This window comes from Hydra viridissima, unplaced genomic scaffold (assembly GCF_058129835.1).
Source record: "Hydra viridissima isolate aposymbiotic clone 2 unplaced genomic scaffold, HvirCarnegie_v1 scaffold_6, whole genome shotgun sequence".
NCBI classification, from domain to species: Eukaryota; Metazoa; Cnidaria; class Hydrozoa; order Anthoathecata; family Hydridae; genus Hydra; species Hydra viridissima.
The window spans coordinates 18,632,407-18,652,974 of record NW_028324305.1 but is presented as its reverse complement, the minus strand read 5'-3'; the positions used below and the strand labels follow the sequence as shown (position 1 = coordinate 18,652,974).

The following is a 20,568-nucleotide window of genomic DNA, read 5'->3' as shown; positions in this document are numbered from 1 at the left end:
ATTATTAATGCCAAATCTTAAACGAACAAAGATAAAAGTAGCGATATGTATGTTTGATATTGCTTTTGTTGTTTAAATTGTTTTATTATTTATTTATTTTTTTCTTTTATGGTTCCACTGGACCTAGATATTAAAGTAAAGGCTGTAATGTTGGACGCATGCTTTTTAATTGTAAGAGATTCTTGACGTAATCATAACTTTTATCGTGATGAGGTAAAAAAATGTCTACAACGAAAAATATCTTTTTTAAATTAATCCGTTTAATGGCGAAAAATGTTTATTGGATTTTAAATTTTTTAATTCAAACTTCTTACTTTTTGTGTAGTTTTCTGGTCTGCAATTTATTTTTCTAATACTGAAATTTATTTTTCTCCAGAATTTTATGTTCTTCGAGGGATTTAACACCACTGCGCGACAATTCTGATAAAACTTTTTTTGAAATTTTTTTGAATAAAGCTTATATATGCGTTTTGTTGATTTTTTATTTGCACTTTTATAACTTTTTGTTGTCATGCATCCTTTTAATAGCAATAACCTCAATGGCTACTTTAATCTAAATATCAAAACTCCAAGTAAACTTTTTTTGTAATAATTAAAGGTTATATATTCTTATAAACAATTTAAGTAAGGAATACCCTCCCCCCTCCTCCCATGTCTCAAAAACTCCATATGCCTTACACCCTCTTTGCTTTCTCTTTAAGGGAGAGGGGAGTGGGGTGGTAAAAAGGAGATTGGATCAACGGTTAAGGAGCAATATATTCCTAAACATATGCATTAAATTTAGAAATTACTAATACGGATAATCATCTTTTAATATATCACTATAACAAAATCTACACAAAAAATTTATTGCTGTTTACCTTTTTCTATTGAAATACAGCGGGTTAACTGTTAATCGTACGATTCGTACTTCGACGATAGGTTACACAGTTTCTGTTGTAAACATGATGGCAACGGTTCGATACACAAGACATTATGTAAGCATCATAAGCAGAGATTAGGATTTAAACCGTCTTTATTTTAGAAAATGCCCAATTATCTCACTCAGAAATAAATTGCTTAACTTCGCTAATCCAATCATTTTTCTCTAACCCTAATCCTAGTTTAAACTGATTACCTTGCTTCAGCGTCGTATTTCGACACTGGCAAGTTGGGTTGTTGCCTAGGCATTAGCGCAGCAGATGACCCTGTGCAATAGGATCTTTTTAAAAAATTATATAACATGTATTTTTCTTTTACGAGATATTTGCTGGGGGGACCCACTTAATATACCTATATATACATTTTATTTGCTGTTTTTAAAGTCCAAAAAACTATCAGTGATTAATGGTATTGAACTGGTTGAAAGTCATGACTTTAAAATTGTGGAGCATTTTCTAAACTTTTCGCGCGTGATGCTGCAAGAATGTTGTATTAAACGTACTACTAAAATGTAAAAAGAGCAATAAATTTTTTGTATAGATTTTTTTATATTGGTATATTAAAAGATGATTATCCGTATTAGCAATTTTTAAAATTAATGTTTATGTTTAGGAAAATATTGCTTCTTAACCGTTGATCTGATCTCCCTTCTACCACCCCCCTTCCCCCTTTAAGAGAAAAGAAAGAGGGTATTAGGCACTGAATGTTGTAGTTCTTCTCAAAGGTTGATGGCTTCAATGTCCCTTTCATCATTCTCCTAATCCTGGAGGCTATACTGAAGTTTTATGTATTCAGTTACTAGTTACAAGCCTTATTATCAAACTCAGCTCACAGTTCTCGTAGATAGGATAAAAATATATAAATGGTGTAAGGAAAAACTCTCGTCATTTTTAGTGATGAATCAAATTTGAGGTGGTTAATAAAAAAAACAGCAAACAAAAAGAAGATTTTCAAAGTTGCAGAAAGAGGCATTGTCGATGCTGAACATCAAGAGCAAATTCAAAATAAAAGTCAGGAGTGGTGTGTTATTTTGAAAAGATTTTTAAACTAAATCCTTTCGATACAAAAGCCGGTGATTCCTTTATTACGAACGGCTTTAACACAAAACACAGCTCACGTACTATTCTGCATCTCCCTTTTTTGGTATAAAATCACAATTGTTGTAAGAAAGAGAACTAGATCGCGTTTGAACACACCCGCGTTTTGGCTTTACTTGTCGTTATTTATTTAATCTTTTACTTATTGTGAAATTGGCGTGATGCAATTTTGAAAACATCGTGAGTTTCACACTGTGAAAGTCATTTTCACTACTTAATAGCATTGAAGAATGATCTACTTGATATCTATGAACCATTAACATATGTTGCAAATTTCTGTTCGGCTAGTCTTGCGGTTTCAGATGCAATAAGACATTTCTCTTATCTTTTGAGAATTTAGAACTTTGAAAGGTCTTGAAATAGTAGAGTTTTCAGGGATATTTGGTTTTGTTTTACCAGAGTCTTGCAATTAAATCTGGAAATCACAGGTTGAAGTTCTTATCAGTGTTTTTAGACTGATTGAATTAAAGTCAAGAAGTTGATACAAAGTGAGTTTCTTACCCTCATCAACTCCACTAGACAAAACCTTTAATCCTTACCAACTCTAAGAGGAATCCCAGAATCTTGAAAATCTGCTTCTGTAGAATTATTTGTGTTGTTTCATGTCATCATTCAGTGTTCTAGAGGCTTTTTTTTTTTTGAGACAAAGAAAGCAAATGCTTTTTCGGTTAACTTCATGAAGCCCTCTTTGATAATTTATATAGAACAAAATTTCAAAATTTTTTTTGATAAAAATCTAACTTATATAGTTAGTAATGTAAATTACTTTACGTTTACAAAAATTAACTTATATATGCTTTTTTCCCAAAAATTTCATTCACTTGAAATTGTTACACAACCGCATACTTTAAATATTTGGACATCTAATTTCAAAAATTATTACCGGAGCAGTTTTATAATAATACTGTAAAACGTTAATCTTAGAAGGTGAAGTTTAAAGCTATTTTCTTTGTTTTTGTAATGGCAAGTAATATTTTAGAAATGTCTTTTCAATATATGATATTATATGAACTATACAAAGAAAAAATCGTCAAATATTCCTTATCTAATTTTTTTTTTTTTTTTTTTTTTTTTTTTTTTTATATTTTCTAATTAATAGTACAAATTTGAAATGCAATTTTCTCTCTCGGATGCTAATGGTTGATTATGGGATAACTATTTTTTGAATCTTCTAGGTGTGTACTATTAACCTTAAGGTTTTCTCTTGATTAGAATTGCTGGATGGGAAGCCATTTTTTAGAACAGTGTATATGGCTGGATAATCAATTAATTGCTAATAGTAGGAGAAATCTGGTAGTCAAGTCCTGAGCTTACCATTAATGAGGTGTTAGCTACTCCTTAAGATGCGGAATATAGATATATCATGGATGTATCAGGTTAGGATCGAGGTTAGTGGACTGGGGAGTACTTGGTTAGGTAAGGGCGAGGTTTGGGGATAGTTTGGTTAGGAATGGGCAAGGTTTAATCTAAAAAGGCTAAACTTATATTCGCCGTCCTCAGTATATTCTATAATATAATAAAACTTAAGAAATGTTCTATTATTGTTTAATGGTTCGCACTCTTACTCTTATAACTTTTATATAATACAAATAATATTCTCTTACGCTTCTTGCAGTGTTCAATAATGTTTAAACCAATTACTCCTCTTTCTTTTATATCTTCTTTTATTGCAAATATCTCTTCTTTAATTAAATCTTCTGGTTATTCTCCAGCAATCAATATTAAAATCTTCTTTTATTCAACTGCTTATTAAACTGCTTATAAAACTGCTTGTTCATCAAAGTATTCTTCTTATCTCAAAGTTTTTTCTCTTCTTTAAAATCCTCTTTAAATCTCTTAAAAACTCATTTCTCTTAAAATCCTCTTTTACATCTCTTCTTCTAAAGAGACGACCGTACTCATCAGTCGCTCTTATCTCTATCTCTCTCCACATCTCTACTAACTGTAGTTCTTCTTTTTTTGAGCTTTTATAGTTTTTGCTTGTTTTCCAGTTGCGATATCTTTTCATTTATTTATAAGGCAGGGTCTTCGTGTTTACGTCTTTTCTCAGATCTATCGTTTACTTACGTGATAGATCGGTGAGTCTTCGTGTATAAGTCTTTTCTGATCGTGGTTTTTGACTTTTCTAATTGTCGCTTTATCGTTTACGAGTCTCCACGTTTACGTCTTTTCTCAGTTGTTGTTTTTAACTTAATTCTTTTTGCTTTATCATTTATTTATGTGAAGAGTTGGTGAATCATCTTGTGTATATTTTTTTATCGATCGTCGTTTTTATTTTAGTTCTCTCTCCTCATAATACCGACAGCTAAAGTTTGAGATTGAAGATGACAATAAAGATATGTACAGACTGAAATTTATGATTTCAGCGAGTACCCTTATAATAATCCTTATTACAGCCTAGAAAACAAGAAAATCGTTGGTAAGTTTAATGTCGATTGTAACGGTCGTTTCATTTCCAACTTTGTTGGTCTGCGACTAAAAATATATTTTAGAGGCCAGTGGAATAAACAAGTTCAGACCCAAGAATGTTCAAAATGATGTGTTCAAAAAAGATCTGAATTATGAGTTGTAAAAGCAAAGCTCCGATGAGCAGTAGATAGCTATTAAAAGCCATGGTTATCAAAACGGGAATATATAAATATAGCAGATCAATCTTAGCCCTCTGGATTATGAAGGAAGGCAATGCTTTTGTATAACTATCTAATGAAGCGTAATAATGAGTATGCATGAAAAAAATGCACACACTTTTTGAATTAGAAAACATTTGTGCGCTCTTGTGCATAGGAGTTAGCACGCTGTCCTTTGTCACAACGGCTCACTTGGAGTCAGCAAGAGAGTCAACTTGAGAGTCAACTCCTACAATTTTTACAACTTTTACTAATAGAATTCGGGCTTTTAATTTTGATCATTTACAGGAACATCCATGTCGTACTTAAAAAAAAGATACCACCCTCGTTCCACAATAGATTTCTTATTTTACGCATAAAGTGTGTTCCATAATACTTGGCCCATTTGATCAAACTGTTATAGCAATACCAAAAACCGCTTTGCTAAATTAAGTGAGGCGAAGAATTTAGGCAATGCACGCTGCACAAGACAAAAACTGCTTCAGTAATATCCAATTGCAAGTTGCAAGTTGCAATTTGCAACTGTATATCATAGACTTAAAATAGTGGTGTTTACGGTTTTACAAAACTCATTTATTTCGCGTGCCTTCTTCCACACACAAAATTTGTTTAAGGAAATGTGACTGAGCAAAATAAGAAAACTTTTTTCTGTAGTAAATTCCTCTTTGTTAACATCAGATAATCCAAAGTTCGCTTTCGATCTTTAGAAATAGACATCTTTTCGCTAACTAACAATGCTTGTCTGTAGTTTTATGTTTTCACCCAAGTTTTTTTATTACACTTAAATTATTCAGACTTAACTTATGAAAATTGGTTCATGTATCTTTAAAAATTTAAAAATTACTTTTATCAACATGCACAGTAATTTTTCTATTGTAATTAAAATTTATTTTTTATTTATTTTACATATATCATGTATATTAATTTCTGTAATAACTAAAATTTATAAGTTATTTAAGTAAAATTTCAGAATTGCTTTATCAACATGCACAATAGTTTTTCTATTGTAACTTAACTCTTGCTAAGTTGTTAAAACTGTATCTTTTCCAAGCAGCTATTCATTTAAAGCATCTGGTAATTGAGTGAATAATAATATATTGTGGTATTGAGCTTTGCTGACTTAGCCATTAATTCTGCAACATATCACCAAATTATAGAATGATTAGATTTGTTTATTTCTTTACAGAGAATCCTCTTTATACTATTGACTTGAAGATAATGAAACATAGTAAAGTGTGTTGAAATGGGTTTGATTACCTCAAAGTTTCAAGTGAGTTTTTTTTCTACATTAAATGTGTTATTTTACAAAGTTAATAGGCATTTGTCTCATTTAAAATGATGGCTATGCTTTATATATATATATGTATGTTCACAAGTACGGAGAGTTATTGCATGGGTTTTTGTCTTGTAGTTTAGTATGATCTTCCAAATTTGTGAGTTGAAAAGACTTTTTTTGTGCTTTAAGTAAAATGAGTTATAAATGGAAAAGTTAAAGATTAATATTAGTTATAAAACTTTAAAACTTGTTGGTGTTTAGCTTCTTGGATGCTGAATCCAAAAATCATACTAAGAAATTAATCATATTTAGAATTTTACTTTTCTCAAAAATGTTTTTAAAGGTAAGCTTGCTTAATAAATAAAAAAACATTTTCTGTCTGCAGCAGAAGCACTTAAGCATGATAAAATTTTATTAACATACTTTCCTACAATTGAAGACAACATGGCCAAAACCAAAGTTGTCCAATTTCACAAATTTTTGTATTTTCATCATTTTTATTATGTTCTGTTGCGTACCTATTACTTCTGATGATATTTAAGCAAAAAACATTTGACACTGTCAAGCTGTTTAAAAATGTTTAAACTCTAAGGTCTACTGAAGTCTTTTTTCAGTTTTCAGAGTTCCATTTTTCTCAAAAGTAGAAAAAGTGGACAACAAAAAATAACCCTTATTAAAGGCTTGTTTTTTTTTTCTTTTTCTTTGTTGGTTTTAAATGAACTTTTCACATATAAAGCTTAACAAGGAAAAAGTAAGAAATGCTAGGATATTTAGCATTAATGATATATAGCAGTTTGATGGTATAAAGATAATATAAACTATTTTTCTACCTATCAACCTATCAATTTAATATTGTTTTTCTGATCAGACTAACTGCCTGGCACCACCTAAGATTTTGGTAGAACTTTTTCATATGGTGTATTTCAATGATATAAGCAAAATCTAGAAATTTTAACATAGCATCTTATGTGGTTCTTGAGAAACAGCTGAATTCTCTTTCCTCAAGTGAAAACTGTTCTTTATTTTTAGAGGATGTGAATTTTTGAAAGTTTGTTTTATACCTCAATTTTTACAAGTTACAAAGTACTCAATAGATAATTTTTGGAAAGCAAAAATTGAAAATCTGACTTAAAAATTTTTTCTATAACAGCATGCAAACTTGAAATTTTCTAGCTAAGTTTTTGTAATATCAAAAACTTTTTTCTTAAAAACTAAATTTCAAAACTCTACAAGTCTAAATGGGTATTAATCAACTCATTCTGGATAAGAACTCTATTGTTACTAGTAATCAAATATTGTACCAAATAATTTTTTTTTTCTTAAAATTTATTGTACATATTAATCTACATGTGTTCTATCAGTAAAAGCCAGAAAAGATTAGAGGTTTCATTTATAACCTCCATTAATAGATTACTGATTGGGCTATATATTAAAAGATGATCTGATTTTAAATATCAGTTTTAACTGCTAACCTCTTAACCTATTTCTAACTGAGATCAAGTTTTACATGGAAAGTATTAAGTGAACCATATGGAGCAGCTACTAAAAAGATTATTGCAAACAACTATGTGTAGATTAAACAACTGTCGGTGAAAAAAGAACTGCTTCAACTGAAAAACAAACAAGATTTAAGTAATATTATGACTTAAATCAAATCAAAGTTGGCGAAAACATCTTCAAAATTTAAAGAAAATATTCTGCTCTAGATAATTGGACAATAATGAAAACTCAGCAGAGTTTTTTAATGGTCATAAAGATCTGTTAAACAAATCAGAGAGCTGTGAAAAAAAACTGGAATATTTATAAAACCGTGAGGGTATAATATTATTATTGGTTTATAATAATATTGTTATTAGATTTATATTATTAGGTATAATATTATTATTAGATTATTAGTTCTATCATTCTGACAAATTCTCTTAGTTGTGACTAAGGAAAAAAGAGTTTATCTACAGTGCATTTATAAAGCAATACAAAAAATAAATAGACAGTATCTCAAACATTTTGTTAAAACATTTGCAAAAAAGTTTCATAATTATTAGCACTCTTGGAGGTTTTATTTTGTAGTTTCAACAATACACCCATCAACTTGCTTAACCAATTTACATCAATAAAGAACATCAGTCACAGAAGCCAATAATTCATCATGTGATACTTCAGATATGACCTCTAAAATTCCTCTCTTAAGATCATTAATGTTTTGGACACTGCACAGAACATTGGTCAAAGAAGCCAATAATTCATCATGTGATACTTCAGATATGATCTCTAAAATTCCTCTCCTAATATCATTAATGTTTTGGACACTGCCTCTTTGATAAACTCTTGATTTAATCACACCCAGGAAATAAAAATCTAAGGGATTAAGATCTTGTGATTTGGCAGCCCAATTAAAATCAAATCCATGACAAATGACATGTTCATGGAAGTGCTCCTCCAGGACTTCTCTAGCAGGCAAGGAATAAGCTGCACCATTGTACTGAAAGACTGTTTAGGATAATTTATATCTTTGACGCAATTGTTGCAGAATGTGAGTCTTTAGCATGTCTGTATATTTTTCTCCTTTTACAGATCCTCAAAGAAAAATGGTTGCATAAAAATGAGGCTTTAAAACCCATCCAAACTCAAATTTCTTCTGCATTGAGCATCTTTGGTAATGTTTTAGAAGGTTGTTCATCTCTTCAAATGACACAATTGTGTCTGTGAACATGACCATCCATGTAAAAATATGCCTCATTACTCTAAAGGATGTTCGTTAAGCGATACTGATTTTCAATAATTTTTTTTGAGAAATTGACATGTGCAATCTTGTCAGCTGCTGTTATGACTTGTGTTAAATGCAAAGTGTAAACACTTGATTTGCATATTCTAGTTGCTCTTGAAATATCAGATGCTGTTGCAAAACCACAAAGATCATTGCTTTGTTTTTCTTTCAGAGCATTGAACAGACTGCCACTTTGTTCATCTTTTAGAGATGGACATCCCAATTTCAGAGCATTGTTAATAGACCCATTTGTTGCAAATTTGTCAATTTATCTAGTAATTGAGGATACTGAGAATGGATTTACATTTTATCCATGCTTTTTTTTTAAATTGCCTGAGAGCTGCAGTTGCACATTTTTTGTTTTTATAAATCAATGCGCTTTGTTAATCCATGTTAGTTTTAAATCCTTAGAGACAAAAAAAAATCTCTAAAAAATAAATGAACCTCCATATATGAGCTACACTGCAGGCCAAAAGTTTCCAGACACTTGGATTTTGTTTAACTTTTTAGTTCAAACTCCCATAATTATTTCAATAAAATTCAAGTATCATATTTATTTTTTAAGAGATACTTATAGTTACTATTTAAGAGAGAAAAAAAAGACAAAAAATGAAATTAAAAAAATACTAACAATACTATTATTATTAAACTGTCTTTTCGTCAAAAAATAACCCACAAGTTTTTATCACTTTTTTTGCGATCCGTGGCATCCTATTTATTAATTTATTATTTCGGGTGTATTTGGTAACCAGGATTCTTCTAATATTTGCCACAGGTGCTCTTTGGATGTTGGGCATTTTTGTCTGATCTTTCTGTCTAATTCTTCTCACAGTAACTCTATTGGGTTCAAATCTGGTGATTGGCCTGGCCAGGTCATGTTTTTGAGGACACCATTATCCTCTTGTTCCTTTATATAATTCTTACATAATTTTGAGGTGTGTTTAGGGTCATTGTCCTGCATAAAAACAAAACCACGACCAATAGTTCTTAAGCCAGAAGGTATAGCATTGTTTTCTAGAATAATTTTATAGTTCTTTTTTCATAATACCCTCAATTTTAACTAGGTCACCAACACCAGCTGAAGAAAAACATCCCCATACCATAACTGACCCACCACCATGCTTGATTGTCGGCATTAAACACTCTGGGATCATTTTTTCTTTTGTTGTTCTTCTGATGTAAATTCTACGTCTTTGCCCAAACAGTTCAAATTTGGATTTGTTGGTGTATAGTACTTTTCCCCAGTCTTCTTCTGTCCAATTTTGGTGGTCTATACCCTATTGTAACCTTTTCTTTTTATTTCCAATCCGTAGCAACTGTTTCCTGACCGCTATAAGGCCAGAAAGTCCTGCTTGTCTAAGACGTCGTTTGATAGTGGTTAATGAAATAGATTTTGAATGACTCCTATTAAAGCCTGAAGTTATTTCTGGGTCCGTAAGTCTTCAATTTCTTTTACTCATCAATATTAACTATTATCTTCAGCTTTTGTTGTCTTCCGTGGTCTACCAGATCTTTTTTTGTTTAAGAAAATGCCTGTTTCTTTCCATCGTTTGATGGTATCTTTTACAGTATTTCTGGCAACTTGTAATTTTTTGCAAATTTTACGAACTGAATAACTCTCTTATGTAATGTAATTATTTCAGAACGTTTTGCAACCGTTAAAGGTCTTTTACCCATATTTTTAATTAAATAGTCGTTTTATAAAATTTTTAAATTTTTTTGAAGATTTTTTTATGCAACCATCATTAATACCAAACGAGAACTAAACAAAGCTAAATATTCTTAATCATTTTAGTTGGATATCATTATATTATAAATATGTCCTTCATGTTTCAACAAATAAATAACTTTAACAAGACCAAACTCTTAAGAGTAATGTAACGCTATATATCAAGTTAAAATAAGCAACTTATTTATGAAAGTTTGAGGCCAGTAATACCTAATTACTGACCTCAAACTTACATAAACACTTAAAGTTAGTAAGTTTAAGTATTATAAATTAATATTATTGATTAATTTAATGATACAGGATAGATTTTAGCTTTTTATATAAAAAATATCAAGTGTCCGGAAACTTTTGGCCTGCAGTGTATATATTTATTTATAAAAAACTATCAAAATTCCATTGGTCAAAAATAAAGTTCTATGGTTTTTTAAGTTATTCAATAAATGCACTGTATTAAAGTTAATAGCGTGAAGCAACATTTCAAAAAGCAATTTTCTTTAATCAATATCAAATGGTTTCATTTACAGTTTTTAAAAATATATTTATCTTAAGCTTTGTTTTTAAAATTTTGAGCATTAAGACCCAAGTGGTGTGATTATTTGGTAATGTTTCTGGGAATCATGCAGTGTGTGCTTATAAGTACCTGCAAAATGCAAAGCTTCTTATACTTTATTCTCAGCAATTTTAACTTTAGGTCATTTTTGAACAGATAGATAGTTACAAGAGCATCATTTCATAGCTAAAAGTCAATCTACCTACATTCTCCAAGCGCATATATTTTGTGAATTTATGATTTTAAGGCAATATTGTAAGCATGTCAGGAGAAAATAAAAATTTTAAGTTAAGTTTATGAAAAAGTTTATGTTAAAATTATGAAAAAGACTATCACATCAAAACACATTCACCTGGCCATATAAAAATGACCTGTGCTGGGTAGTCATAACTCACATTTTTAACAAAGTTCAACAGCTTAAGATCCAGTTTGTTAGATGAAAATGTTACCAATCCAAAGAAAAAAGAAGCCAACAAATGAATTCTGTCATTTAACGAAATTTGAGAAATTTACTACAACAGACTTATTAGCATTTTGTATATTATGTTGTTTACATCTTTAAACAAGGTTTATGAACATTTTGTTTTACAAAAAAAAAAATTGAAAATTTGTTTAAAAAACCATTTAAATTGACTTATATGTTGAATTGCAATATCTAAAGTTTTATACTAACATTAAACTTCATGAAATGATTCAAAGTATACGTGAAGTATATATTTACTTAGAAAACTTGAGGTATGTAACCAAATTTTCAAGAGTTAATAACCTCTAAAAGTAAAGAAAAAGCAGTTTTCACTCAAGGAAAGAGAATTTACTTGTATTGAACCATTTCTTAACTAGCTGTTTCTTTATAACACCTAATTAAAAAATGTGTCATTGAATTACATTATTTCAATATGTTCCATCAAAATCTGAGGTGGTCCATATGGCAACTTGTAAAAATGTGGTTCAATTTATTTGGAACAACCCTCATCAAATCTGTGGAGTGTCTGGAGTGCAGAAATGTTCTTAAGAAGGTAGTTAGTAGCCCAACTTAATGAGCTTTTTAGTTGTTTTTACATTACATCTCTGATGTTTGTTCCCTCAGGTATACCATTACTTTGAACACTTATACCATTGCGATTAATTTTGTTTTGTTTTATAGAAAAAGACAACAAAAGAAAGACTTGAGTTGATGGAAAAGGTTTTAGTTTTGTTGGTTTAAATATTTGTAAGCATTAACATTAAAGTATGTATAATTTTACTCATAGCATAGCTAGCTTCTTTGTGTGTGTGTGTATGGGGGGGGGGGGGGGAATTAGGAGACATTAGGCGCTTCCATTTGCTATAAGTGAAGCACTGCCCATAATATGTTATAAAATTGGGGGTAATTAAAAGTCTAAAGAATTAATTTCCTGCATTCAATTGAGATAAGTAGTCATATGTGAAACACCTTAATGAAGGAATGGACAACTTTTCTGAACTTTTCTTATTATTTTGAGCCAGCATGGCAGTGGTGTTGAAACATTTTTATAACCATCATTTGTAGAACATTATATTTGTCTAATTAACACTGAAACAGATTGCAGAAAGACTTCTTGGATTGATCATGTCACATTTGATGTTTTTAACATTAAATGTGACATGATCAATCCAAAAAGTCCTATATCCTTTGATATGCATCTTAAAGCCATACTTAAAAATACTTTTGCTTAGTATCCTGGCAATTTTTTTGTGATAAAGATTTAAGTGGTCTGTCGTTTTGTTTATTTTTTCTGCAGCCTGCATCTAAGATTGAGTAATTACTGCTCAATTTTTTAACTTTACTACAAAGCTTTCCTCATCATGCTTTCATGTAAACTGGACATATCTTCTCAATATCTGCCTTCTCTGTCTACCAAAGGCTTTTGCAGCTTACAATCTTACCCTACAAGAAAGTCTATATCTCTTGAGTTGGGTTGTTAAATTTATAAAATTTGATCCAGTGGACACAGTCAAATTAACAAATATAGTAGCTTGAAAAAGTTATGATACAGATTTTTGGCAAATTACAATAATTCATTTAAGTTGTTGTAAATTACTGTTCAATGTGGTTTTTTTTTACATTTGTTACAATGAATGCAAATGTTGTAAAACAAACATTCTATCTTTATATTTTTATTAAATTAATCACCTATCTAAATATAAAGCATCAAGAAAGTATCAAAATATTTTGCCTTTTTCTCTTAAATCTCTCCATTTTTCAATTGAGTTTTATTTTGGCATGAAAACCATTAAATGTAAACTCTTCAAAGTGCCTCATAAGCATCATTATACTGCTGCAGGTTTTTTATTGCATGTTATATTGATCAATCTACTAATTTCCTCCATCCTTTGATTTTGTTTAGTTTTATGTATTATAAGCATAGGAAATTTTATCAATAAAAACTTACTGCTTTTTTCAACAAAGTTTAATTACTGAATTACAAATCACCTAAAATTTTTGAAAATACTCATTTTTTCTGGTTTATTTTCTTCAAACTACAACCTATTGTTTGGAAAAAGATTTTTGTGATAATACTAGTCTCGGCTTAATCTTTGTTAATTTATCAACTCTAATGCTTGTTAATTTAATTACTTTAATAGGTGCTATCAGCAAGTTTCTTCAAATTGTATTTTTGCTTTGTACCCACATTTTAGTGGGTAGAAGTTGTTGCATTTTAACCAACTCATATTATTTTTTGCCAACTATATTTTACAATAGATTTAATATTTCAGCTTTTTTTTTCAAAAAAAGGATGAATTTCATATGCTATGCCAAATGTATACATAAACTTATATATAGCAAAGTTAAAAAAGTTTTTATTCTTCAAAGCTTATATTCAATCTAGATACCTGTTTTTTTTTCTGATTAAAAACTGTTATTAATTTGTTTGTGCTAGTGGCAACCATTGGTGTTATTTCTACTAAACTAACAGTTTCCTTATTGAACAATATAAGCCAATAACTTGGTATATTTTTGCTGCTTAATCAAAGAAAATCTTCATTTGGTAAAAGAATATAAGTAGGATTGTGAATGATTAAACTAACTTCCTTGCTGAGTTTCCAATTCTCAGAAACTGTTTAATTTTTTTTTGTGCATAACTAAGGTTTCTTTCTTGTTGAATATATAAAGTGAACATCAGTTTTTATTATTCTAAAGAATATAGCATTTGCAAGAGATTATTTGTGGTAATGTAAGCTATAGATCAGCATTTTTTTTTTAAATAATCTTATAATTGTATGTGTTTTTAAATTTAATTTTTGATTATAAAAGCAACATTTTGTTGTATGTAATTGTCTGTTTAGGACATTCATCGACTAGAAGCTACTCAAAATAGAAATGAAGAACTCCAAAAATCAATTGTGCTTTCTTTCCTTGTTATATCAGTCCTTTTATATGTGTTGGCTGCTGCTATATTTTATCTTTGGTACTTTCCAAAAAAATTGTTACAAAGATTCCTTTATTTGTTACCATTTATTGGCTTTCCTGTGTTGTAAGTTGGTTTCGACTGTATGTTGTTATAGAGTTTTTACCTGTTCTTGTAGCATTATAACCTAGAATAAAATTAAGGATTGTGAAATCTGCTTTATAAAGTATCCAATCAAGTTATATTAGCTTTCTTAATAAGTTTCTTCATTATAGTTATTGACTTTATTTTCATAAAAAGGACACATTGAAAAATTTAGTCTTTTTTTTTTTTTTTTTTTTAAAAAAAAAGAGTTAATTTTTCCATGTGTCTTCTTTATGAAAATAAATCAATAACTATAATGAAAAATTACCTATAAAATAATTTAAAAAGTTACTAAGTGATTTTTTAGTATTATTGCTTTTGCAACATTTAAAAATAGTTAAATCAGGTTTTTAATTATTTATATGATTTTATGGCTTATTTCATTTTATTTTCTTTTTTTGTCTGCCAAAACTTAATTTTTTTTATAAATCCAAAATTAAACAAAAGAAAAATTTTTTCTTAAAATGGATTAGTGACATAAACTAGTCTTAAACACTCTTTTATAATAAATTTACTATCAAATCTTAATTGGCTGAGTGTTTTTTCCTTTTCTTTAGAATTTTCTTCTTAAAAAGGCTCCTTCATTTCATTTTTGTCACAAGAATTGCAAAAAATGGTCAGTTAAGTTTTTAGTTAAAGTTAGATGAAACATTTCATTTAAACATGCTTGACTGAAATCAGCCAGAACAAGGCCCTTTTTAAACCAAAAAAGTATTCAAAGTTTATTTCATAGTTTTCTTTGGTTTAGCTAGATCCCTTGCTAATCTGAAACAGGAAAAGAAAAAAATTGTAAGATGTGGTTTTTTTTTTGTTTTTTTTTTTGGTGTGACTTGAAAAATGTGGCATTGATTTTCATCTCTATAAAATTTTCGTTGATCTTTTAACTGCATAATATTGAGATAATTTGCCACTTCACTTCCAAGTTCTCAGTAGCTGACTCCAATATTAAAATCTATCATTAATGTCATTAATTTACTAGACACTACATGTATTTACAAGAAGTGGAGCAGTGATTGTAATTATTTAGGAATCTTTGGGATATTAATATCCTTCATAAGTTTTTAAAATTAGTTAGTAATTGCAGAGAGACTTAGATTGCTTTCTGTTTTTTAAGTGTATCTTATATACATAAATATTTTGTATATAACTTTGGAACTTTTAATTTTATTTAGCTGGAAAGTGTAATGGAGACAGAAACATACAAAGTTGCAAAAGATATTTTGCAAAGATTTGATCCTAACAGAAAGCTTGTTGAGGTATGTAAAACTTATTTAGTTCTAAGTGAAAGAATATTTGTAAGAATTTAAGTTTATGAGATTTAAAGGAATAAGTGGTCTAAAAAGCCATATCTTATAACAAATTAGTACAATATTTTATGAGCTTTTATTAAAGGCTTTACTTTGCTCATACTAAAATGATGGGTTAAATAAAATATGTTTTACATCAAAATGCATGTATGTTTATACATATATTTTTTCCTACACATCCCCTTTTATATCAGGCTTCACTACATTTTATACCATTTTCTCATCAGAAAACTGAGTTTGTATATTCTTTTTTGTCCTTTGGCAATCAATAAGTAGTGGTTCAGTCCTCTTTCTTGTATGCCCAATAATATAAATTACTTTTAACTATTTAGTAAATAAAATCCTGTAAAGTTTGATGGTGTGTCACCGTTTTGGTACTTACAAAGTACCAAAACGGTGACACACCATCACACATTAGCAAAGTACCACTGTTTTGGTACTTACACAAGTTGATACTGTTTATAATCTAAAATCAAACAAAACAAATGTTTGTTAAAGTTAAAGATATGTGTTTGTGGAGGGAAAAAAGGGAATCTTTTTAAATAAAACTTGACTTTAAGCATAAAAGTTCATTGAGATGAAAAATAAAAGCACACCATTCTTTTTATGATACCTGTTAGAAAAGTGTTATTGTTACATAAGCCTAAGAATGTAATGCAATAATGTTTCTGACAGTCAATACTCATGTTAATACTATTTTAGAATAACAATTAGCTAAGAACAAACAAGCTATTTAGGTACTAATGAAGATATACTTTTTGTTTGAAATGAGCTTTCTTGCCAGACAGAGTCATGCCATGTCAAGAATTATGTACATAGACTTATGAATGGGATGCTGAAACATTTTTTTATTATCATTCAACAGCTTTTTAATGGCATGGAAATGTTGGTAGAACAAGTTGCTGATATACCTCATTCTTCTAACATAATATTGTTGTTTGTTCCATCACATACTATTGCTTGAAGAGTGTCTATAGATTGTTTTTTTAAGGACTAACATGATCTCAGTGGCAAAATTATTAGCTCAATTGTTTTCTGAAACAAATTTCCTTTCCAGAAAACAAATATGTTGATCAACATTTTTTTTTCAGGAAAAGAAATTATGACAGTGCTTCTATTTCATATTTCTATGGCATTTGGCATCATGCATTAGAGCATATCCTACTTTCCATTAAATTCAATAATTTTCAGTTCCTTTGTCTCATCATTATGCAACCTAATCTCTTGTTCTCTCCAATAATTCTTTTGTTTCTTTATTTTACTAAGATTGATTATAGTCTTTAATGTTAGCAGGTTTAGATCTTTCAATACTGCATTTGCAATATACAACCTTCTCTGTCACTGATCTTGCATCTATATATAGTTCTGGGCATATTTATTTTGTAGAGAAAGCAAATCATCAATAGACTGGTCACTTAAAAACATGCTATCATAGTTGCTCAAAGTGTTGCTGTGATCCTCTTCTTCTTCCTCTTCATTTTTCTCTCATTAGCCATTTGTGGCTTGAACTTATTGCATTTTCCTTTTTTTTTTTCCTTCCAAAATTAGATGCTATGGTCATGTCCACTTTACCAATGCATTTTCAATTTGTTCTGATTGGGCCAAAAATCCCTTTTCAATGGTATTTTATATAAAAACTTACACCACACTAAGCAGTTGCAAGTGCACACATCAAACACCTTTTGAAATAATGAAATTTTACTTTTAAATGATGCAGATGATCTTTTTCTAATAGCTATTTATTTTAAGGTGACATAAATCTTTTCACTCCAACTTCAATGCTGCTGATATGATTTGATAGAACACTTGCTTTATCAGGGATCATAGATCTCTTTCACTTGTTTAATAATAACTTTTACTCAATCATATGGTCTAGACAAACGTTAATCATCAGGTAGTTGAAACAAATAACTCTTGACTATGTTTAAACAGGTAGGGATTTTCTTTATTTGTAATATAATTAAGGTATTCTAACATCCTCCACCTTTGCATACTTTTATATACCAGAACTAGTTTTATGATCTTATCAGTGCAATTATACTTTAATCAGCTGGGTGTTGGGTGCCAGACAATATTTAACTTTTTTTTGCATGCACCACTCTATTGGTAGCTTATATTTGACCAGAAATATTCTGAAACAGAATTCAAGTAAAGAAAGTTGAGAACATACAAGTTAAGGTCTACCACCAGGAATCATTTTATAGCTGCAAAGAAAATAAAATTCTATTCAGCTGTGCAAGCATTTTCCTGAGGCATATGCTCAGTAATAAAAAATTCTTAATCAGCCATATTGATAGTATCTTAAAGGGCGTTTAAATCTTTATAATACATTACTTTAGTCTACGCATCCTAATTAATCTTTTTGGTTTAATTTACTTTCACTTGTCTATCTATATTATTATTGAATATACAGTATATGCTAATTTAAATGACTTATTGGACACTGTAGTTGTTGTTTTCTTATAGCAAGATACTTCATTTAAAGAGATCCAGAAAAGTTCAACTACTGGCCAAGGTTAATCATTTATTTAAATTTATTTGAAGGTTTGAAGAGTAACTAAAAGTTTAGGTCAGTTTATTTTTACTTTCTACATCATTGAATAAAGTTTCCAATTGGAATGAATAAACCAAAGTAGAAAAATTGACTGTCAGAAAATGATAACAGTATATTCTGTGATGGGCACATATCCTGGTTTACTTTCAAATAACCATTCAAATAAAAATTATTACACAACCATTAAAATATTCATTTTCTGTTAATTGAAAGTTAAAATATCCGTTTTTTTGTTCTTTTACAATGGAATATAGTTTTTTGTTTTTAATTCAGCAAAAACAAAATCTGTTTACTGCCTTTTTTAAAGTTTTTTGTAATTTATTTTTATATTCAGAAGCTAAAATTCTAACAGCAAAATCATCTGGAGTTATGCTAAACACCCAAACCATACCAATATTAAAAAGTAAAGCGCCACAAGTTATGCCTAAAGAAGTTCATGAACCCATTCATTTCAGAAATGGTCCTCAGAATTTTCCGATGGGTAGGTAGCTCATTTATATGTCTCAGAGTTTCACTTTTTTTAAAAGATTGTATCAATTGTTTTTTTGTAATTTTGCTTAGGACTGACACCAGCAAAAATAGCTGCTCCAATTCTACCACGAGATAGATCAGTATTTGATAAGGTATTTCTATATTGATCTCACTAATAATGATGTTGATAGCAATACTAACAAATTCAATAGGAATCACATAAACTATAAATTAAAAGTTAAGTTTAAGAAAAAATTATCAATCTTCTGATTGTAAAGTACAAATATTTCAAGTTTGAAAAGCTATATGACTATTATAAGATAAGTTGTCATTTTAACGCCGCATAAATAATTTATACATTTTAAAAGTGTGACAATTTTTTTGACAAAAGAGTGTTTTCCAAATAAACCATTTACTTACTAATGTAATAAATTCTCTTATATTTCTTTTATCAGAGTCCATGCTACAGTTTTATATAGGCTGCTTTATTCCTTTTAATAGCAGATATCAATCTTTTTACTTACTTAATTTGTTAATAGCCTTTTATAACATCTTTAGGTTGCAGAATATTTTGTAGGTGATGGACCGAACAATAGATATGCTTTGATTTGCAAACAATGCTTCTCTCACAATGGCATGGCACTTGCCGAAGAGTTTGAGTTTATTGGTAAATAAATTTGTTTGGAGACTACAAATTTAAGTAGCTTTTGCACACAACCTAAAAAAAGTTATTTTATATTTAATGGACTACTAGTTGTATTTTTTGCACTGTTAGGAGATATTGCTTATGATAAATTAATTTTTAGCTTAAGATTTTTAATCATTTAGCATACAAGTGTTGCTATTGTAATACCTTCAACCCTGCACGTAAACAAAGGTCACAAGCCCCAAAGCTTCCTGAACTAAACCATGGCTCAGACAGCTCTGAATCTGACACCTCAATTTCCACAGAAACATCTGTAAATAAAGAATTAGAAAATTGCACTCAAAAAAAGGATGGGGTTATAGCTGATGAAGGTATAATAGATGATATTGGTATAGGAAGTAATTTTTTGTTTGCTTGTGAAATGGGCAATTTATAGAAAAAGTATTCAAGAGTTAAAAAAAAATTAAAGAAGTATAAAGTAATGTATTGTGATCACTGATCATATCTCATTACTTTTTCTAAGCAATTTGTTTTGTCTTTCACAATCAATCTCAGTTATCTTGTTTATCTTTTTTAATGTTTTTACAAACCCAGATATGTTTTAGTATAAAATTCTTTCTTTTAGCTGATGGTGAATCCACTCCTGCTGAAAATCAAGAATCAAAAAAAGATATTTAGTTAAAGGGGTTTCTCTTTTTCTTGTCCTATGTTGATTTGGTTCTTTATAATTGATCTTTTCATCTGAATATATTCCTTTTAATTAAAATGCAGCTAAAGTACTTTCATGTTTTTGTTAAAAGAAATTTTAATGAATGAAGCTGAGTAAAGTTGTTCTAGTATTTATTTTATAAAACAATTTAGAAATGTAAATGGGATATAAAGTAGTTTTTTTTTTTAGAAAGTATTCTACAGTTATTATGTCAAGTTTACTAATGTATTTTCATGAACATAACTTTATTTCAATTTGTGTGAGAAGTCTAATATAATGTTTAAGCTATATATATATATATATATATATATATATATATATATATATATATATATATATATATATATATATATATATATATATATATATATATATATATTTAAAGTTTTTTGTTTTTTTTTTTGT

General features: G+C 29.0%; 1 protein-coding gene across 2 annotated transcripts; it reads left to right on the top strand.

Moving 5' to 3' along the window:
- Positions 1-5,694: 5,694 nt before the first annotated feature.
- On the top strand, positions 5,695-20,329 carry LOC149887367 (endoplasmic reticulum junction formation protein lunapark-like). Of its 2 annotated transcripts, none has more exons than XM_090090961.1 (12): positions 5,695-5,915; positions 12,109-12,147; positions 14,271-14,458; positions 15,034-15,092; positions 15,225-15,265; positions 15,649-15,732; positions 18,250-18,298; positions 18,672-18,818; positions 18,899-18,960; positions 19,367-19,475; positions 19,637-19,825; positions 20,080-20,328. In XM_090090961.1, exons 1-12 carry the CDS (start codon positions 5,889-5,891, stop codon positions 20,130-20,132), a joined length of 1,047 nt encoding a protein of 348 aa, XP_089947087.1. In that variant the 5' UTR covers positions 5,695-5,888; the 3' UTR covers positions 20,133-20,328. The 2 variants fall into 2 exon arrangements, with proteins under 2 accessions (XP_089947087.1, XP_089947089.1); XM_090090963.1 differs by having other exon boundaries at positions 5,830-5,915; positions 12,109-12,174; positions 20,080-20,329.
- Positions 20,330-20,568: the final 239 nt, after the last annotated feature.